At 41.6% G+C, this 14,455-nt stretch overlaps 1 protein-coding gene across 1 annotated transcript; it reads right to left on the reverse strand.

The window, feature by feature from the left end:
• Positions 1-896: 896 nt before the first annotated feature.
• Positions 897-14,374, reverse strand: TMEM59 (transmembrane protein 59). Its single transcript, XM_075003138.1, has 8 exons — positions 14,160-14,374; positions 9,760-9,865; positions 6,784-6,878; positions 6,436-6,588; positions 6,066-6,144; positions 5,636-5,717; positions 3,879-3,987; positions 897-1,189 (listed from the first exon to the last, which is right to left on the reverse strand). Exons 1-8 carry the CDS (start codon positions 14,325-14,327, stop codon positions 1,034-1,036), a joined length of 948 nt encoding a protein of 315 aa, XP_074859239.1. The 5' UTR covers positions 14,328-14,374; the 3' UTR covers positions 897-1,033.
• Between the last annotated feature and the right edge of the window lie 81 nt (positions 14,375-14,455).

A 14,455-nucleotide genomic window follows, 5' to 3' on the forward strand; every position in this document is an offset into this window, starting at 1 on the left:
GGGAGCTGCCTCGGTGAATGCCATGCGATCTGGCACCCCAAAACCACTCCCATTCCCAGACCCTAACCTGCTACTCAAGCCACCTTGTGCACCCAAACTCCCTCCTGATGCTTCAAAACTGCACCTACTCCAGCAATCCAAAGCCCTGGGTCCCATCCTGCACACCAGCCCAGTTCCTCCCGCATCCTCATCCCTTGCCCCAGTTCTTAATTAGCCAGAGTATTTGACTAAATCCTCAACCCCTATTCCTTTTACTGTGTTAGGGGGATGCTGTAGAGGACTCTCAGTGAATGAGTAGTGGGTAAGAGAGCCATAGCAAAAGGCTACAGTCATTCTAGTTTTCTAAGTGTATTCTGTTTTCAGTAATCACTTTGACAATGGAAAACTGGACCCAATTAACCGAAGAGAATTCTAAAGAAAAAGTACAAACTACCCTAACAAGTCACTGGAGGGTTTAAGATTAAAAAGAGTCACTGTGCGTGTGTAAAAGGATGTCATTAAAAAAAGCTGGCATTTCCAATAGTCTGAGCTCAGCCTGCAGTATCTCATTAATGCTCTGCATAGTGGATATTAATTAACAAAAATATTTCTGTTTTAGGAAGAAAACGTCTTCACAAAAACCTAACCGATAATATGAAATTACCGCAAATAATTTTAAAATGTTCTCACCTCAACTGAAAGGGCCCGTCCCAAGCATTTTCTGCCCACTTAGACTATACTTTTACACAGTCAGTTCTGATTTTACACCATAGAACATAGTTATAAATGATGAGGGAAGGTGCCATGGTCCAAGCAAGAACACATTGCAAACTGCTTTTACAAGAGTTACTTACACAAATTAAGAAGTGTGTCTCTGGTAGAGAAAAGAATTGGACAAGGATTCCATGACAAGCTGATCTGTTGATTGTGTGACTTTATTTGTATTTAAACACTGACCACTAAGCCCCGCACCTGAAGAAACCATAAAAGCCACCAGGAGTTGATAGAACTATTAGAATTAGTCTATTAAGTTTTTTTTTTTTTATAAAAGTATTTAGATTGCTGAATGAGCCAGATTAACTTTTGTTGGCAGAGCTCCTGCTTCTTCGTGTTCGTTGCAAGACCGATGAACAACAAGAAGAGCAGATGGTAGATATCTGGTCAGTTTTTGTTCATTCATGTACTCCAAGTCTCCATAGATGCTCAGCTTCTGAAAAGAAAAAGTCATTACAGATTCTGAATGCAAGACATTCTTCACTATCAGAACATAGAAGGGCCATACCAGGTCAGACCTATAATAGTCCAACTAGCCCAGTAGCCTGTTTCTCTCCCCTCCACCCCCCAATAGTGGCCAATGCCAGGTATTCACATGGAATAAGTGGAACTGGTAATCCAGTGATCCATTCCCATGTCATTCATTCCCAGCTTCTGACATATAACAACTATCATACACTTCTGAGTGAGGTTTTGCAATTGAAGCAATACTTTAACTCTTACTTTGTACTTTCCAGGACATCTTAAACTAGTGTTCACAGATGAGTTTGAGTCTGAGGCTAATCCTGACAAGTTCCTGTTAGAATGAATGGTACTTATGTGCCATCTTCATCTCCTGAACAGGGTCAGTCTTGCATTTTTTGGATGGTCAAGGGGGAGGGACAGGGGAAGGGGAAGAAAGGAAGATCTCAGTTGAGCCAGGCCCTTCCATCAGAGAGGTGACCACATCTCCTCATCCCAAATACAGAGCAGGGAGATACAGGGGTAGGGAAGGGGCAACTTCTCCCAGCACCACCAAGCCCGAGGAAGCTAGGAAGGAGGTGGCAGCTGCTAGCTCTCCCCCCCAAGCCCCAAGCTCAGAGGAAGTGGCAGCTGCCGGTGCTCCCCTTCACCCCAGTCCCAAGCTCCAGGGAAGCAGCAGCCACCAGCCCTCCCCACCTCCAGAACCCTGGGCAAGTGGCTGGGGGGGGGGGACGACGACACATACAGGACAATTACAGCCTTTTAAAGCAATAAGTAGGGACACCTTTTTGGCATCCCCAATACAGGACAGAAGGTTACCCTATCCATCAGATTCCTGCTGCTCATCCACATCACATCCATAGGCTCCTGCCATTCTCGGGCTTTTCTTCATCTTATTAAACCTTATTTAATAGTTTAATGAATGCAATTTAATAAAGCCCTACAGCACACTGCTCCTGCAAAAAGATAACTAGAACTGACTTTCAGTTGTCAGGCATGTTACTGTGGTGAAGAGGGTTTCTGACCTAGAGAAAGGCCAAGATGACTACTACAAATTAGGAGATGTTACTCAGACAGACAAATTCAAAACAGGAACTCCACAATGTGAGGGTTCCAGTTTTGTTGGCACAAATTAGAGTAAACGAGACCTATCTATGCCATTATGAGGAATTCACTAAATCTTCCCCAAGGGGAGAAGGAAGACGACATCTCAGCAGAACTGGGTGAAGATTTTGGGGCAAAGTGTTTTAACAAAAACAAGACTTAGTCACAACATGGGAACAGGGTAGACTGTGTGGGTGGTATCTCCCTTGTGACCTTTAGCCCCAAGATTGGAGAATTCAGCGGGGCTGAGAGAACTGGCTTCAATGTCTTTCACATGGAACAAAGCTTTGAATTTGCAAAAGGCCACCTGTTGGGTATCACTGGCTTAGGACTCTTGCCTGCTAAGTGTGGCATGCTAGTCAAGGCTTAGTTGGTAATGAGAGGTGCTCAAGTTCAGCCCTGGCAAAAGTTAAGCCCTGACTCAGGGGCAGGGCGGGTCGCTGGCCACATGCACAACTCTGAAGATTGAAGGCAGCATTTGCACTGAGGTGGTGCCCATCAAGCAACCACCGCTCTCCAGGCACCTCAGCCAGAGCTTACTTAGTGTGGGACCTGAACTCAGGAACCTCTCCCATTACAAAGCAAGTGATACTAGTAATACTGTTTTATATAAACTATTAAAAAAGGTAGAAACACTAATGCCACAATCAAGGTCTTTACTGCAACTAATTTCTTTGTATTGTCAGCTCTGTGTAAGTGCTCTGCTTCTTACTGGGGAATTCTCAAATCAGCCCACAAGTAGATCTAATTGAGCAGCACTGCCCTAAATACTGGGATATGGGACAGCAATCTAGACCACATCTCAATTTCTCCTGATGAATTTGTTCCACTGTGCATAAATACTGAACACAGTTACTGGAACAAGAATAGGAACTTGGGTCTCCTGCCTCGAGGGTGAGAAGTCCTAACTGTTATTGCAGTCATTTCACAGTCACACCTATAGTGGAACAGCTTTAACAAGTATTTGAATAGTAGTTTGGCTAAGAGCAAAGATGACTATACCCTTATGGTTATGGGCACACACTTTGGAGACAAGACCCATATTTATGTCCCTGGTCTAGGTAACTTTAGACAGTGGACTCACCTTGAGAGATTGAAACCTGTGCCAACCACCATCCTATAGCCCAGTACACAGGGTGTCATGTGGGAGTCTAAAGTACAAATCCCTGCTTCACAGCATGCAGAGAGGGAAACACCACACGTGACCCACATCTCAGAGCGTGCTACCTACTGGGCCAAAGGTTATAAGGGACCTAACCCTACAACCTTCTCCAGTCATTTCGTCAGTCTTAGGCCTTACATGTCCTTTTGTCTTTAAGATGTCCCAATACAAAGCACTTCATTTTGTGACACACTAAACATTTTGTTTGCTACAGATCAAAATGCAAAAGTTTTGAAACATTTTCATTCATTCTAGAAAGGCTCTTTTTAAAAAAATCCTTTGCAGAATTGCCAGTGAACCCCAAAAAACCCCACAAACCACTTAAGAGCCTATAGGATTTCAGACACCAGTACAAATCACTACAAGGTTCTGTAAGCCATAAAATAGGTCACTTTACCTCAGATGGAACATACTGCTGTACAGCTGTGGCAACAGTAGCACAACAAATCCAGAGCAGCACCAATACGGAGAGAACAAGTGTAGTACTTAAAATCCAACCAGAATTTCTGAAATGTAATGAGCATCATTAAAATTGTTTAGAAGGTTAGGAAAAAAAACAGGATATTTCTAAAGATGCAGATGGCAAGAGCCCACAGTGTATTCTTATGTCTAAGGCCATTTGGTTCAAGTTGTACTGGAGATGTCAGAGACCAGCCTCACACCCACTTTCGCTACCCATCTTCAAGTACTGGGTAGTGAAGCACAACAAATCAGTCAGGCAGTTTCTTCACTAGATCCCAAGTTGACTCCTACTTCAAGCTATTTAGCACACAAGCCTCTCCATTAGTTACATCACATGCATGCCAGCTAAGTCTACAATCTTACCTCTTTCTGCCTTGAGCCTCAATATTCCAGATAAATGGCAGCTAGCTCTTTAGCATAATTCTAAAGACATATATTGCCACACAGACATTCTAAGCCCAGCATCCTATCTTCTGACAGTGCCAGATGCTTCAGAAGGAAGGAACAGGAAAACTGAGTGATCCAACCACCATCATCCAGCTGCAGCTTTTGGCAACAGGAGGTTTCCAGATACCTGGCACATGATGTTGTGTTTATGACCATCATGGATAGCACTGATGGACCCATCCTCAAATTTACTTAATTCTTTTTTTTGAAGCTGTTACACTTCTCCCTTCACAACATCCTAAGGCACTGAGTTCCACAGGTTAACTATGCAGTATTTTCTTTTTTGTTTTAAACCAGCTCCTTGTTAAGTTAATCAGGTGTAGTTAACCACAGTAGTTTATGCCTTCATGTAACACCTTTCCCCTAGTCACTATCTCCATACCAGTCATGACTTTATAGACTTCCATAACATCTCATTTTAAACATCTCTTTTCTAAACTGATTGGTCCCAGTGTTTTTAATCTTCCCTCATGGGAGCTGTTCCATACTCCTAATCTTTTTGTTGCCAATCTGTGCTTTCTTCTGTTTCTGAAAGATTTTTTTGATAAGATGACTAGAACTGCATGCAGTATTAAAAATGTGGTGTCTTTTTTGGTTTCTCTTCCTTTCTGAACTGTTATTAACATTGTTAACTTTTTTGATTGCTTCAGCACATTGAGGGGATGTTTTCAGTGTATGACCCAAGATATCACAAGTAATTTAGACCGTGTTATCCTCTACATCTAGAAGCATGCAAGTGTATCCTGTTGCTCAATAGCAAAGATTAACAAAAAGGAGCAGTTATGTTGTATCTTACCAACCCTAGAAATAAAGCTAAATTGCTTATTTATACAGCGCCTGTCACACTAGACAGTCCTAAACTACTACAGAAATCGATCACTTCACTCTGACATGCAGCCATGTCTAGGAAACAAGTGAAATATAGCTGTTAGGTTTGCAGCAATATAGCAGTGGTTTGGGACAGGAAGTGACAAATAGTCTAAATACTACTTGGAGAGATTAGGTTGTCCAAATAGCCAAGAAGTAAATTGTGACCAATATCTGTTTTTGAGAGACAGGAGCAATAAACTAACATCTTCCTCCAGCCCCCAGTGCGTGCGCACTAACATCTCTTCCAAAGCACTGTCTTTCTTAAACACAGAAGAGTTCTAACACCGAGATACTCTGAAGGAGGACGTCTTCCCCATCTATTGTACATGTCAGACTCCCCACTTTAAGCTTTTAGAAGAATTAGATGATACATACAAAGAAAGACATTTAAAAAAGCTATTGCGTTCCTCCTCTTCATAAAGTCCTTTGTGGGCCTGTGACCCTCCAGGCTGCAGGTCTGTTGAAATATCACAATGACAGCCATATTACAAGGTTATCATAAATACCAATATTTACATTAAAAACTCTAGAATCATAGAGTCCCTATATACACCAAGGCACAGATAAGAGAAAGTTTCTTTAAAATGGTTCTAATTCCAATGTGGCAAGAGCACAGACAGCATGCTATACATAAAATACACTTCTGAAGTAATTCACTATTGTGGCCTTTGGTGCCATGCACAGAGTGACAGAGACAGTATGGCCACAGTGACATGATTTTTTTTTCATTGTGGCAGATTTGACTTGGTCTTGCAGGTTAATGAATATCTTCATTTGTTTCTTTAAAGAACCCAAACCAACTTACAGGATGTTTTGCTTAACGATTTTTTCAGATCTGTGGTGTCCTGATCAAGCTGTGGAATATACTGAACTTCTGGCTTTGACTAAAAAATAATTAAAATAGCTGTAAAGTCTTGTTTGTATTTCATAAAGCTTCAATTAACCTTAAAAAGTTAACCCATAAGCATCATCATTTGCTAAAGAAAAAACACTGATACTTCACTTGATTTGCAATATAAAAAGCAAAAACTAACTTAAATGAACACTACAACGAGATGGACAACTGCCAAATATTAAGCATGCAGTTCCTCTGCTATCAGTTTGGTGATTAAAGGCAGGCGATCAACAGTTAACACCCAAGACAAACACTTAAAGTACAAAAAGCATAGAAGCACCTGGAATATAACTATTTTGCCATCATCCGCTTGAAGGTAGAAGGTCCATGAGGAAGTGATGAAGTTCTGTGCCGAGTCCATCATATCACTCCAAAATGATCTCACCATTGTCAGAGGAAACAGAAGATGAATCCTTGGCATCAGGGACATTAACTGTGAACACATCACTAACTGGTTTCATTGTGTTCTGTACATATGTAAGCCATTTAACACTGCCCTCAACATGGGTTTAGTCTTTAAATTGAAGGAATTTATTTTCTACACATATCAAATTTGGAACAAACCTAAAGCAATGTGAGCAGCAGAAAAACAAGTAGGTGGCATTTGACAAACATGCTGCATACTTACTTGCTCTTGTCTCAGTTCAGCAAATGGCTGTTGATTCTGGCATCCAAGATGGCAAGCATATTGTTCATCAGCCTGAGAATATGCTTCAGTACAAGCTGCAAACAAGACAAGTTGTGAAATTATTTTCCAATTCAGACATTTAAGTCAGCAACTGAAAGCACAAGTAAAGGTATGAATAGTCTGATAAGTACTCAAATGACATTTTAAAGATTCCCAATCCCACCTGAGTAATATTATGAGAGCAATGTGCTAATACTAATACAGGGTTCTTTTGGCTGAGGTAATCAGCATTTTTTTAAATGAGCCATTTCACAATAGCTATTGCAGAATAGCTCATTTTGAAATTATCCACCTACACATAAGAATGCATTTCGAAACAGCATGCTTGGACACATTGTGCCTATTTCGAAATAGCGCAGTTGGGTGCCACTATGACTTTTGTGAAAATAGCACTAGTCTATGCCTTAACACAATGAGGTTTACAGAATTTGAAACATACACTATTTTGAATAGCATGTGCTTAATGTAGATGCTCACCAAGTTATTGCAAGATAAAAGCTGTTATTTCAAGATAACTTTGCTTTGCGGCCATAGCCCAAACGATTGCATCTAGAATAGGCAGGACTAAAAGCCGAGTACATCCAGAGCACTTAGTCACAAAAATGAGGAAAGGCACAAGATCAAAATAAAGGAAGAGCAAATACTGGAATTCCAATAGAGAGATAAATTAGAAAAACCTCAATCCAGGAGAAGAGGCCATGATTTTGTACCAGAGAGGGCACTGATCATCACTCCGAGTTCTGACAGACACTCCCACATATTGTAAAAAAGAGTTAACTTTTTGCTCCTGGGAGTAGAACTGGGATCCCAGGAAGTACACTAACAGAAATCCACCAAACTTCAAAGAGCCACAGGATAACAGGGAACAAAGTCAGCTCTGCTCTTATTTCCAAACATCCTTAACCAATATTTAAAATAAAGGACAGCCTAGTGACTACAGTACAGAAGCCAAAATCCAAATCTTTTATCTGCAGCTTAGTCATCCACCTACTGTACAACCTTTGAGGTTGGGAAGCAGTCCTACACCTGAGAAGCCAGAGTATAGAAATTAAGTGGGGATAATCCTCTCACTAGGGTATTGTGACCCTTCAACCAGAAGGCACAAGCCGCCCCCTGTCAACTTGGTAAGTAAAAGTGCATACTGCACGTGTCCATTGTCTCACAGGAGAGAAAAACAAGCCAGCATACAACCAGAAATGGGTAGTATGTAAGGGGAAAAAAAAGGAGACAAATCTGGTAGGAAATGCACAGTAACCAGACAAATATCTGAGTATGCAGTTCTCAGGAGCCTGAAGAGCTGTGTATGTTAGAACAGTCACAAAGCCCCACAACTGACAGGCACAGAGACACCTAGAGACAGAACTGAATATATTGGTCAGGAAGTGCACTGTACAGCAGATGACAGCCATCAAGCAGCGAGCAAACCACTTCAAATGGACAGGCAGAAGGCAACATTCCAGGATGGCAATGATGTACAGGAAGCAATAATTCAGGCTCATCTCTACATTTGGACTTTTGCTGCACCACCCCTTTTTATGACCTTTTGGTGTGGTTTTGGCAACTAAGAAATGCCTGAATAGTAACAGAGAGGAAGCCGTGTTAGTCTATATGCTATCAAAACAAAAAGCGGTCAAGTAGCACTTCAAAGACTAGCACAATAGTTTATTAGGTGAACTTTCGTGGGACAGACGCACTTCTTCAGACCAACCATTGGTCTGAAGAAGTGGGTCTGTCCCACGAAAGCTCACCTAATAAACTATTGTGCTAGTCTTTGAAGTGCTACTTGACTGCTTTTTGTTTTAAGAAATGCCTGTATCACTGCTGTGCACGAGATACTGCTTCTAGGCAGCTCTAGTTACAGCTCTGTATTGCTTTAATATGCCTTTCCCCAAGTCCCTCTGTTACTGGAACTGGCCACTATCTTTCACCATTAGCACATTACTGAGCCTTGTTAGTGCTAAGATGCTTTTGGGATACATATGATACACTGAAAGGTCATAAAAAGGGGTGACGCAGCAAAAGTCCAAATGTACAGATGAGCCTGAATTATTGCTTCCCTTTCCTGTACAGCATTGCCATCCTGGAATGTTGCCTTCTGTCTGTCCATTTGAAGTGGTTTGTTCACTGCTTGATGGCTGTCCTTTGCTTTGCAGTGCACTCTCCTGCCTTGCTTGGTTGGCAAAACACTTTTGATTTCAGTATATGAACCTTAATGTTTATCAATTGCTTTAAGATCCTTGGCCAGAAGTACTAGAGCTGCAAAAAAATATTAGTTTGATATCGTTTGTAACAAGTATTTTCAGCATTAGCTGTTGACATTCCCCATCTGACTGTCTAATAATTAATCCTTTAAACAACTGACTATTTTTGAATGGCTGTTAATGGCTTAATACTTAGCTATTTTAACAGCTTAATTAAAAAAGAAACCCAGCTCAAGCTGCACAACTGCATTCAAGGCAGAGAAAGTTAAGAGCCGTGTCTTTCTATAATAATCCGATTGTGAATTTCAGATGAATGAGGCCATTTTAGCAATGTAATATATAGTTCATCAAGATTTGTGCTCTGTAAAGCAAACATTTCAACTGAAGTAAATACAAAGTCACAGTGCCCACAAATAGAGCCTTAAAAATCACTACAATTAACATCACAGTGTTGCTTGGAGTAAAAGGGACACCCTTAGCTTGAAAACTGCACTTTCAGTTAATCACTTTGTCCTTGGCTAAAAGGACCCTTATGTTTTAAAAGCCTCAAAAAGCAGAAGAGTCATTTAAAAAGTTTGAGGCATTAAGTTCTCTCAGACTTAGAGTTACTTCCATTTTTAAAAAAGTCAAATAAAGGGATAGGGTCTATGTCTCCCCTCTTCCCTTCATTTGACTTCCCATTCGATTTTGCAGATAGAGTATAGAATTCTCTTACCAGAGTCACATTCCAGTTTGGTGCGATTCAAGTCAATTCCATCATCCACAAACTGACAGATAGAAAACAGTCTGCAGCCTCGCTGACATGCATACAGTTCTTCTTCCTAGGAAGTTACAAGAGCAAGGTGAGAGATCACTAAAAATACTCCAGCCAAGAACATAGGGTAGCAGCAAGAGCAAGCATTACTACTTTTGGGAATATGATAAAAGCTATCCTCGAGGATGTCCTACCAAAAAAACCCCAAACAGAAAACATACAAGCCAGACACTAATATTTGTACAGTCTATACTAAAAGCAAGTTACAGTTCTTTAAAAAGTGCTGAGCAGCTTGGATATGGACCTTTCTTAGTCCAAGCACAACAAAGTTCTTTATTCGGAAATGGAGATCACCTTAAATAGAAGGATCACTAAAGTCAGTAAGGTCAAAAAATGCATTTCTAAAAATTATAGCTTCAAAAATACAGGTGCTAAAGAGTCAAAGTAGAGCCTATTAAACGTCACTATGCCACAAAAAGTTCTCAGCCTTCACCTCAAATATTTAACGGGAAAGGCTATTCATAAGGCATCAAGACAATATGCAGCATATCGTCAAAACAATTTACCTATACATTATGGGATAAAATTAGAATTAAAGAACTGTCAAGATAAGTCTGTACATTTTTTTGGTGTTATTCCTCCATTCTGGTTACTTGCCAAAATAATCAGCAGATGTTATTCTGAGAAGTAAGGGAAAAGAGTATTCCTCTATGTAAATACTAAACTAAAATTCAGCAAGTGCATAGAAAATGTTTCAATATTCCCTTTTGTTGCCTTCTTCCTCATCCTTTGTGTGTTACAGCTTTAGACAGTAAGCTCTTCTCTGTACAATACCCCAATCAAGATGGTCTTCTGAATGCTACCATAATATAAAGCAAAACAATGCTTTTCCCAATAATTAATAAAGCACTAGAGTACTTTGAGATAAAACTCACTTTAGTGTGAGAAACATTGTTCTAATTTCTACAAGTAGCACATGGCAGAGAAATGGGGTTCTTCATTTGAGGGCTTGTTTAACCACAAAGAAGTTGTCTATTTACAGCAGAACTAGTTACGTTAAGGCAGTAAAATTCTCCTGTTGTGGTCACATTTATACCAGCATCCCTTACGGAAAGGAAAAAAGCTGTACTGGTATAAAGCACCTTTCCACCTGTATTGGTATAACTACCGACACACAAGATTATTTTAAATATAAAACCAAAATAGTTATGCTGGTACAACTGCTTGTTATACATCCACCTACAACCCCACATAAGATACTGGTAGAAAAAAAATGTTTAAATGAGGCCTTCAACAAGTACCTATTCCTCCGGCATCTTAGAAGTTCTGCTTGCTTTTTTAAAAGCAAAGAAATAGTCCAGCTGGTGGAATGCTAGAGACAGGAAGGCAGGGTAATACCTTTTACTAGGCCAACTTTTGTTGGTAGAAAGCCCAAGCTTTTGAGAACATTCAACTTTTTCTTAGACCTGAACACTGGCGTTTGAACATTTGTAATTTCCACCAACAGAGGCCAGCCCAGTAAAAGATATTGCCCACCTACCTTGTCTTTCACATGGTAACGATGGTCCTATCCACACCACTAACAAACACTTAATATTGTCTTGCATTTGACACCATGTGAATCCCTTAACAGGAAAATTCAGGACATGTCTTTTGACCATCCTCATTCTTATGGTTGTCAGTATCTGCTTTACAGGTGAAGAGAGAACTTTGAATCTATTAAAAGTAAGGCAAACACCACACCTTACCATACAAGCCCAATGCAAACATTCTGGTGCTTCTTTCAGACCCAAATGTCCTATGTTACGGGTGGCCAAAGTGTGGCTTATGAGACACATACAGCTTTTTCCATTAGTTTGCAACTCACGCAGCACCCCTTCGAAGAGTGGTGGGGGAAGAGCTCAGGCCCTCTGCCTTACAGGGGGATGGCAGGGCAGGGGGCTTCTACCAGTGGGATGCATATGCAAGGGTTCAGAGCTACAGCAGGAGGAGGGCTGAAGCCCCAAGTGTTATCTTGCACATCTCCCATGGGGCTAACGCCCTGAATCCCAGCTGGTGTGTCCCAGCTTTTGGATGACTGGTATGTGGCTCAGAGGGCCAGTAAGTTTAGCTGCTACTATTCAATGTTTTTACAGTGTGAAATATCAGAACAATTGTCAACCTGGGTTAAGTTTTTTTGTTTTTTGTTTTTTTTAAAAAAAGCTTAACCTTGATGGTGTCCCTAATCAAATTATCCTGCTGCAGATGCCGACATTCCTGTTGCAGTGTGTGCATCATACTTGAAGACAATTCATCTCTTGACAAGTTAAATTAGGATTTTGCTTGGTTTTGATTTGTTTTTGAAGGAAGATGGTGGATAAAAACAGGACCTATGGAAGCCACACAACAATTTAAGTCAGCAAAAAGTCACTGATTTAAATCAAGTTCCAGAAAAACCAAGATTCACTGGGCTTAGCGTGCACTTAATTCTGGAGTAAATCCCATTAAACTCACTGGGAAGTCTTTTTTTTTTTTTGAGGAACCAGATACAGAATTGAGTTCCCTTGGAAAAGCTGAGTTGCATGGAAATAAAACAGGGAACAGACTTATGGCATTACCATTATAGTCTGTGGCCATGATGCTCCAAAATGAGGACCATGTATTAGGTTATATAAAATAAGAAAATGACACTGTAGCAACTCTAGATTTCTCTCTGTAGCTTTCTGTATTGTATATTTAAGCAACAGATTCTAACCCTAGTTAGCTAAACAAGCCATACAGATCAGCTAAGTTACTTTTTTTTTTAGCAACATCTAACAGACAGCTTCAGAATTCACTTGCCAAATCACACCCATTCTTCAAACCTATCTTTTAGTACAATGCATTGCTAAGTGAATCATTTAATTTAATAACCAGCTGATCGACTCAGCCATGTCCCATAAGTAGGTTTCCTTCTGATGTTTCATTCTTGCACTGCCTACACTTGCCACATTTTCCTTTTCTACTCAAGGCATAAATTTCTTCAAGATGCTCTCACAGGGTCTCTTATGCCCAGAAGCCAGGGCAGTTTTTCTGCAGAACTATAGGGGAAATACAGGGAGCTGTGTTGCTGCTGAATAATGTTTTCCTTTCTAATCCACTCTACTGTTCCTTTCCATTCTGCCTGTGTCTGTTCTCATATGTTGTCTCTGTCTAACACTATATCTTAATTAACTCCTCCGCCATACTTGGCTGAGGCCTCCCAGTTCATAAGCACAAAATAAAAACCATCCTATCCAGCTTGTAACAGAGAGGTAGCCATGTTAGTCTGTATTCTAACAAAAGAGCAGTCAAGTAGCACTTTAAAGACTAACAAAACAACTTATTAGGTGATGACATTTCATGGGACAGCTCCAATTCATTAGACCAGCTAGTGTCCTCCTTTGCAAATGTTGCTTTTTGGTCTGCTGAGCAGAACTTGAAAGCCCAGAACTTTTAAGCAACAAGAGCTAGTAGTTGTACTAGGCAAACTAAAGCCACTACTTCATTTTTATGAGACTAAGTGCACATATAGTAGGTTTGTGATGAGACAATTGTAACTTATTTTTAAATTATACATTTAGTATTTTATTGATTTAACCCACCTAAACAAAAATCAGATTTATTTAGAAACAAATCAACTTTATCCACCCAGCACACTTTACACTTCACTAATTTTTGAACACACAGATTCTACAGGAAAAAAATGGTACTTCTTTCCATAGGATACAAGCAACCTCCTCCACACTACTTACAGCTACAGAGCTCCTCTTCCAATCAACTTCCTGCCACAAACCTGAACAATCCTGTGCCGCTCAAAAATTTTTACCTTCCAATCAATCAACAGAAACTGGTCTAATAAGAAACTATTATCTTACATCACCCTCCCCTATCTTACATAGCCTTCCTGGGACTAGAGCAAGGCAGAGATACCTCGGGGCTAGTGAGTTGGGCGATTCTTCCTAGCCAAAGGCCACATACCTAGAAGCACCTACTACTCTATCTGGACCAGCCAACAACAAACGGAGCAGAGGGACGCAACCCCAAAGCAGCGTGAGCCTATGGAGAGGGGTATCAGCCTTACCCCGATTAACACCTGAGGAGACGCTCGTGTCCGGGCAACGTTCTTTCCCCTTGTCAGCGCTCAGAGCCTCCCTCAGGCGAATCACGTCCGGGACGATCCGGCTCCGATAAGCTGGCTAAAAGCCCAGCGGTGCCGGGGGGACGTGGCCTGTCCCTTAAGGAAGGTGTAAGGGCGCCCAAGGGACCCCGTTGCTCCGGAGGAGACGGAGCGATACCTGTACCTGAGGCACGTACCCAGCCCAAGGACGCAGGGCGAGCGCGGAGGGGCGGGGTAAGCGTACCTTAGGGTAGGTGTGCAGGGGGTAGGTCAGCTGACAGGCCCGCTGGCACGACGCCGTGCTGCCCAGCGCCGAGTCAAAGGCCTCGGAAGACCCCGCCGCGGCAACCGCAGCCGTGCAGCCCAGGAGCAAAAGCCCCAGCGCTGCCAAGCTCCCGCACAACGCCGCCATCTTCCCGCCTTCAGCGCTCGCGGGCGGGGTGGTTGTTTATAACTCGACACCGCCCCACTTCCGGCCCGAAGGCGACCGACGGGACTCGAGCGCTATCGCGAGAGTTCCCGCCCCGCGGGCCTGATGGG

Source organism: Carettochelys insculpta, chromosome 9, assembly GCF_033958435.1.
Source record: "Carettochelys insculpta isolate YL-2023 chromosome 9, ASM3395843v1, whole genome shotgun sequence".
Taxonomy (NCBI): domain Eukaryota; kingdom Metazoa; phylum Chordata; order Testudines; family Carettochelyidae; genus Carettochelys; species Carettochelys insculpta.